This window comes from Pseudoliparis swirei, chromosome 9 (genome assembly GCF_029220125.1).
Source record: "Pseudoliparis swirei isolate HS2019 ecotype Mariana Trench chromosome 9, NWPU_hadal_v1, whole genome shotgun sequence".
Taxonomy (NCBI): Eukaryota; Metazoa; Chordata; class Actinopteri; order Perciformes; family Liparidae; genus Pseudoliparis; species Pseudoliparis swirei.
This window is the reverse complement of record NC_079396.1, coordinates 16,732,632-16,740,763: the sequence shown is the minus strand read 5'-3', so window position 1 is coordinate 16,740,763 and position 8,132 is coordinate 16,732,632. Positions and strand designations below refer to the sequence as shown.

Here is an 8,132-nt window from a genome sequence, read left to right as displayed (position 1 = left end):
ATTTGAACTGCTGCTTCTCTGCGGCTCCATCCTCCAGGAAAATGTTAGGGAAAATCTACTATTGCTTTGTTTTCAACCAATGGTAGCCACAAGGAACAGTGCGGTAAATATATAACTGGTTTCACTATACAAGATAGACGATTTTGTTCAACTGCTTTATGTAAAAAGTATTGTCTCTTGGACTAATGCGGAACAGATGCAGGATAAATCCTTGAAGAGACTTCTGTTCTTTACTCCCACTGCATACACAAATATTACAGGATAGATGCCACACAAACATCACGATTCGTTTATTCTCTCAACACAAACAAAACCACACATCTCAATCTTGAGTCATATAGTAAGGAGCATTAGTGGGAGGGAATGTGTCTGGTTTGCTGGTGTAACTGGTCGATCAAAGTGTAACATTAAAGAACCATATAGATCCACAAGATTACAATTCAATATTTTATTTTGAAAGCATGTTTACACACACAATAAACAACATTTCGGATACCAAGTGGGAACTCACTGCTCCAATGATTTTATAATCAAATTATTTTTTAATGAATAGTTCAATATTTTCTTGCAGAGAGTGTGAATATCATTATCACTGTCATGTCTGAGGCATAAGTAGGGCGTTGGAACCAGACAGCCAGCCTGGATCTGTCGCAATTTATAATTCACGCCTTTATTGTTAATTAGGACACAAATTGGACAAAACAACCTTCAAGTTATGGTTCTACTGGGAGTGACATGATGTAACTATCTGTGCTCAGAATAAAAAGATAAGATACACAAAGGTAATTAGTATGTATAAGAGGTCCTGGTGGGAAATCTTTTTAATTTGGAAGAAGAAAAAAAGATTCCTGTCTCACTCAGCGATGCTAATTACCCTCAGGCTCCAGTGATATCGATCTTCTCATCTTACTCTCAGCAAATAATTTCCTAAAATGTCGAGCTATTCCTTGAAATTAAATGTATAAAACAAAATCGACAACATAACAAAACAAACAGTCCTTTCTGTACAAAAACATAATAAATGAAAATAAAATGACATAGTAATTAAGTAGTGCTGCTTCTATACAGCTATTACATTAAACCCAGTGCAAAGAGAACATTTCATAGTCTCAATTTCTCCTTCACATACTGCCAATAGACAGCATCTCTCTCTCTCTCTCTCTCTCTCTCTCCCTCTCTCTGTATACATATATATATATATATATATATATTAAAAGGCTACTTTCAAAACAGGTTCCAAAAATCATCCTTGAATGTATAAATGATATTAAGAACGGGACAACGTGTAATAGTAATCAAAAAGCTCATCATTATTTATGTTGCTTTATGAAGGATTTTAAAGTATTAAGTGTAGCTGTTCTCATATACCAAATAAGAAATTTTACAAAGGCACTCAATTTGTAGAACCCAATCTTCTGTTATTTGTAGGACAACATTACACTTTTGAAAAAAATACGTTTTTGTTTAAACAAGTGAAAAGAATTAACTTTTACTCATCAACATCTATACATATATATATATATATATATATATATATATATATATATATGCATTGGCCAAAAAGCAAATCAACTTAAAAAATTCAGATTTTGGCATGGAGTTTGACATGAGACCCTCAAACAGAAAAAGGAACAGCATGTATTACGGTCAGAAAAAACCCTGAACCAGCTTGTAAAACATCCTGATAGTTTGTGGGAGAGATCAGTGGTCTACTCTGGGTCTGTTGCCAAGACTTTCTCGACAACACAGATTTGTGTCGGCTGGATCAAGCTTCTTCCATCCATTATTTTTTTCCCATCTATCTACAAAGTTTCTCCTTTATCCTTAGGGTCCACATTTAACAAACAAAATAACGGACATAAAATGTATGAAGTGAAGAGATGAGTATTTGTTTGATCCTGAGATGAAATGTCAAAAATGAGATGAGATGATATTTATAATTCCAATTTGCTTGAGCAGGCTACTTGTTTGATCTTCCTATAAGTACTCTCTGTGACTTAAGGGCTGGAGTGCAGAGAAACAAAACATGTGGAACAGGTTTGAGCAGGTAGCCACCTCAACTCAGGCAATGGCTTGTTGATACCCAACAATCCAGATGTAGCCGCAAGAAAAAACGTTTGGGTGATAACCGTGCGAACACAGACACCATAGCACTCTGGATAAGTAACTAAAAACACAAATCTTTTCTTCCTCAGAGCAGGACAATGCACTAGTTTAGCCGGTTTCCTTTCTTTATAATTCCTTTGGATCAACAGGCAATCTCTTGATAAAAAGCATCAAGCTTGGAGTGATGCAACAGAAATGGAGTTCCATCCGCTATGCTCGCTAACTTACTGACAGTACTATCTGATATTGCTCAGCTAAACCAAAACCTTCTGCTGGAGCTTCTGCTTTCAACGTGCCATGAAATAGTAAATTGTGCATTTCTCACAAATCCTGCAAACAATCCCATGGGTCATATATTACCGATGATAGCAAGGCTAATCCAGCCACGCTAGCTACAGCTATCATGGAAAGCTGTGCAGCTAGGCAGCCAATTGTTCAAGATCATGTTCAGAAATGCATTCATTTAAAACTACGCATTTATACATTAGCTTTTTTCAGTTGGCACGTTTAAGGAATAAACAAAAAGGTTTAGCGCTCTAGCCAGCTCTGGCTCCAGTTAGTTTTGTTATGATGAAAACACTCATCTTCCTCATCCACATTTAGAGTAACTTTTAACATTTACAGTCGGAATCTATGAGTGATAAGCAAGACACGGCAATGACTAAGAATATGAGCCCAAACGTCTTTAAAAAAAATGCTTCCTCCCGATCATGTAACCGTGGTTCAAATGAACCAAACCAAAGTGTGCGTTATGCAAGCAGGAACACATAAGGGATCAGATCATGGAGTATTTATCCAGAGATACAAGCACTGTAATAGACAGCGCTGCTGGTATCAGAAAGAGCAGTTATAAGAGAGCTGCTCCCTTCCTCACATCCACCAGCACCACTCAAAATGCTCCGGACATCCCTGTTAATTAAACTGCTATTCATGCTATCTGCGTCACTGCTACTGCGTCCACTCAGGACTTTGGACCCCCCACCACAGCCCCCACCATGTGCGTAGGCCTCCTCCCGATTCCTGCCCACATTTACATACTGGTCAAATTCATGCCTGTCCACCTCCGACCAAAACTCAGCAGAGGTAGTCCCCAAATGGCAGGAGGACTCAGGATTTGAAGACTCTAAGTGCAGAAGATGAGGAAAGGTTGATGTGGGGATGGAAGAAGGAGAAGTTTCAGGAGGAGGTGAAAGTTGCCCCAGGTGAGAAGGCATGTAGTGTGCTGCATTTGGAGCGCTGTTCCCATACATTTGACCGAAGTAGCTGACAGGAGCAGTGGGTTGATGTGGCATTTGGTGGGATTTGACCAGCTCAGGGAGACTTATGGAGGGCTGGGCGTAGGGAACAGGGGAGGAGGAGTCGGATAGAGGTGGTGGGCACTTTACAGTACTCCTTAAGGCAATGTGGTGACTAGAGGTGTGATTTAACCTAGAGTTCATGCTCAAGGTCATATTTAACTCACCAGAACTCATTCTAGGATCAACTCTGGAATCTCTACTTGGACTCAAACTGGAATTCAAACAGGTCCTTAAACTGGAACTAACACTCATTCCTGAAGCCTGACTGTGTGTTGCTGCACCATTTATGGAGTTGTGGTGACTGTGGTTGATGTAATTGTGGCTGTAATGTTGGCTTTGATGGTGAAGGTGCTGGTGATAACCACTCCAACCTCCCATCCCTGTCTCTTCTTGCATATGTTGGGGGAAAAACACAGATTCCCCAGCTCCATCTTCCATCACATCCAGAGGGGACATCTCTGGAGTGGGCAGGCCATAGCTCTCCAGCTCTTGAAGTCCTGGAGCCGGGAAGTCCCTGAAGGGCCCAAGAGGATGCAGCAGGTGGTGGGAGTGATGATTTCCATAAGCAGAACCTCCATTGACACTTTCTGCACCCAAGGGGCCCATACCAGGTCCTATTCCGAGTCCTCCCTGGGCTAAACTATGCAGCAGAAGACCCGGTTCAACCCGCTTGAGTTTTTTGGTGGTCTTTTTACGGCGAGGCCTGTACTTGTAGTTTGGGTGATCCTGGAGGTGCTGGACACGGAGACGTTCGGCTTCCTCCACAAATGGTCGCTTGTCTGTTACACTCAGGGCCTTCCATGACTGACCTGAGGTATGAACAAAAAAAACGGTTTTGTTATCTTAGCACCTTGAACAGAGCAATACATTTCTCAAGAAAAGAACTGCAATCAATCTCACTCAAAGTCATTATCTAAATTAGTCATCATCAACATCAGTGAAGTGAATGCTGGGGACAAGATGACTAAATATATATTTATTTGTACTATTTTTTCACACTATTATTTTGAAATATTACCAAAAAAAGCCCATAGCGAGACCCAAGGTGTTGGGTCTAATTTAAATCAAACAGCAGTGACAAAAATGTAAATAAGTGACTCACAAGGACATCAGCATTTGTTGTGCAACATCAACATGAAGAATGTCAGTTAAAATGTTCAATGACAGCCCCGTGTGAGATTTAAAATGATTCAGTCCACTTTGCTCACTTGGTACTCAAATGAAAATGCATTAAAATGAGTTACTTCGATTGTAAAAGTCCTGAAACAATGTTGGCGACATCAATAATGCACCGTAAACCCTGACTAAATATATTCTCAATTATAATCCTGTATTTTCTTTACCCCCTGCACAGTTAAAACGTGGTCATGAAACTGTATAGTTTCCCTAGTTGAGAACAGCGGTTGTGGCCACAATGGATTCCATATTTTGACTACAGTATGGAGTTTGATACGTAACGAGCACATGATGGGCAGCGGAGAACAAACTCATGCTGTTTTTAGTAGTTCTGTTGATTTGTTCTCATATTAAACTATCAATAATATACAACACAATCTGTAGCACTGTTAAGTCCCCTTTTAAATGATGGATGATTTTTGACAGTTTTTTAAAAAGAAAAATTTATATATTTGTGAGTCATTAAAATGACTCAGAAGGGTGGGGTTTTCAAACTGAGCTATGAATACTGGGAAAAGAATAACTGCTCAAATATTGACTTGCAATTATACCAGCAGGTCAAAACTGTAGTTTGATGTTAGTTTAGGCATCTAAACAATGTCAGGGGGCAGTTCCCCAAAACCATCTTAAGACTGTAATCGTAGAAAGGTCATCTTGGCCCTGAGATGCTTTTGGGAAACTGCCTCCTGATGTGGAAAAGTTCCCACCCCAACAAAGGTAAAATAAACATCCAGAAATGAATTGATCATAGTCTGCTGATTATCAGAATTATCTCCATTGAACTTTTTGAAAACTGCCAGTCCTAACTATATTGTACCAGTCTGCTTTCACTAGAAACCCTAACCCTGACTGGGCTTTTTGTTCCCGTCTTACCTAGCATCTTGCTGAGCACAGCGTTGTGCAAGTCTGGGTTTTGCACGGCCAGTCGTTTCCTCTCATCTTTGGCCCAGACCATGAAGGCGTTCATGGGCCTGCGGATCCTCTGCTCTCCCCCCACAGCCTTCCCATCAGCTGTGGCTGGCGAAACAACTCCTGCCTGGGTCCGGTCCGGACTCTGGCCCCCTGAACTTGCTGTCAGAGAAAGCCTTGGTTCTGTTCTCCTCATCTTCCCGCTTCCAAGGTCATCAGGAGAACTGCAGTCCCCGGAGACGTTCTGCTCAAAACCCAGCTCGGAATCAGAAGCAGGGCTCGGGGTCCCCGACGCCCAGCGGCCCCCGAGAGACATCCGGCTGGCAAGCAGAAGAGTCTCTCTAGACAAGCTGGGTTTGGCTAAATTCATTCCAGAACAGGGCTGGGATTAAACTTCCAAGTGGAAGTGAACAAATGTCAGACTCAGTTTGTTGGGGAGCAAAGTTGTGGAAAAAATATGTTGCTCAAAATGTTTCAGATGACAAAGAGAAAGATCAAGAGAGGAATTGAATGGATTTGGAGGACAAATCCCAAAGCAAAGCATCGAGATCTGAGAGGAGTCGGGATACGAGAACGAAAGAGAAAACAAACAAGTTGTGGTGCAGGATGTTCCTCCTGGAAAGGAGCCACAATGATTCTGCCTCTCTCCTCTTCACTCTTTTCCCCCCTCAAAAGACAACGGTTCTTGTCTGGATTGTGTGTTGCAGTGGTTTGTCCAAAGCTTGATTCTCCTCCGTCACATGGCCTGTCCGACTCTCTGTCTGTCTGCCCAATTTGAAAGTTTGGAAACTTGTGGCCAGATTTAACCGACCCCTGCTGAGTATATATACCCCGCCCTGACCAATCACATAAATATATAGCCGGGGACTTAACCAATGAGACGCCAGGCGGGCACAAGAGGAAGAGACCAGTGTGTATGGGAGAGCAAAGAAGGGAGGGGGCAGGTTGCCTCCCCCTCTTTCCTCCTCCGCGAGCGCCACCCTTTTCTCCCCCCTGAAGCTTCATAAGCACACACACACACACACACACACACACACACACACACACACACACACACACACACACACACACACACACACACACACACACACACACACACACCCTGTCCGCCTGGACAGGGAGATGTAATCATAGAGCTTCCATTGTTTCTGCCCAACTGAGAATAAAGCTTCTCACACACTCATTCAAGGCCTACATGCACGCAAACTAGAACGCACACATACACACCGATTCACACACACACACCAGCATACACAACAGCACAGATACACTCTCTAACACGTGTGTGTGAAACAAGCGTAGACATGACAATAAGATAAGACAACACATTTATAATATAATTTCCACACGAAAAAAAGAGACAAAACATGAACATGCACACAGATAGTACGTTTCTGTGTGTGTTTGTGTGTGTGTGGGTATAGTTCAGGGAAGGACAGCGGTAACATAGTCAACCACAGTTCCAACCAAAGCGATTATTGGCTGAGTTTAACAACAACTAACTGAGAAAGAGAGGAGAAAAAGAGAGAAGAAGAAGAAGAAGAAGAAGAAGAAGAAATAAACCCAGTTTCTAAAACAGTTTAATAAACCACTATCACAGTTAGATTATTGGTCAAAATGACAGTTTAAGGGGGGAAAATAATCAACAAATTAATATGCAGTGTTTTTATTGTCTGGTTTACAGAATCTGTAAATAGGTGTGTGGTTGCATAATAGTAATGCAGTAATGCATGTGAGGAGATGTGAGAAAATGAATCCCGGAAGATGAGGAAACAGATCTGTGCATGGGAAACGTTTAATTGGATTGTGTCAGCTTGTTAAATTGACTGTGTTGTTGCCACACGTCATCAATGTATGTTTTATATCTAAGTGCAATAATCTGATACAACTCATACAACTACTATGTGAATGTGAAAGGAAAAAGTTGCTTTAATAGTGAATGTTATTTTCCACCTCTTCCCTCAACTAAACAACCTCTTAAAATGAATATTGTATGTTGTGTGTTTGCCTGTCTGCCAAGGACAAGCCCCCCAACCCCCTCCCTCCACCACATAATAATGACCCCCTGCACGCACGCACTCACGCACACACACACACACAAACACACAAACACACACACTTTCCTCCCCACGCCCAGCTCAGGGGAGACTGCTGCGGCGTCTGAGAGCCTCCTGCTCTCCCAACCAGGAACTACTCCCACTTATCACCGCCGTCTCAGGCTCCTGATGTGTGTGTCTGTCTTTGTGTATCTGCTGCATTTTTATGTACTCCTTTGTAAGAATGGTAACTGTACCGAGGTGTGTGTGTGTACGTGCGCCTAGAAACAATACACATTGAAGTTCATAGTTGAGCAGTTGAGAATCTCTGTTAGCTTCTTGTTGTCGCGTCTTATTGCATACATCGGAAATACTATGAAAATAGCGTAAGTTGGTGCAAGAGTCGTGCGACTGTTTCACAGAGTGGTTTACTCTCTTCTGCATCTCTAACAGACACGACATGTTATCGGAAGAAAGCAAATATAAAGACATTATGTCAAACTTGAATCTAAATATAAGTTTTAAATAATAAAATAAGGCATCACACCGGCAATACATTAATTTAATTACAACAGTATGAGTTACAGTCTGATTAATTGTGTAGAAT

The 8,132-nt window shown here is 41.6% G+C and overlaps 1 protein-coding gene across 1 annotated transcript; it reads right to left on the bottom strand.

The window, feature by feature from the left end:
• Positions 1 to 433: 433 nt before the first annotated feature.
• sox18 (SRY-box transcription factor 18) lies at positions 434 to 6,255 on the bottom strand. Its single transcript, XM_056423846.1, has 2 exons — positions 5,454 to 6,255; positions 434 to 4,213 (listed from the first exon to the last, which is right to left on the bottom strand). The coding sequence occupies exons 1-2, from the start codon at positions 5,857 to 5,859 to the stop codon at positions 2,898 to 2,900; spliced, it is 1,722 nt and encodes a 573-aa protein (XP_056279821.1). The 5' UTR covers positions 5,860 to 6,255; the 3' UTR covers positions 434 to 2,897.
• Between the last annotated feature and the right edge of the window lie 1,877 nt (positions 6,256 to 8,132).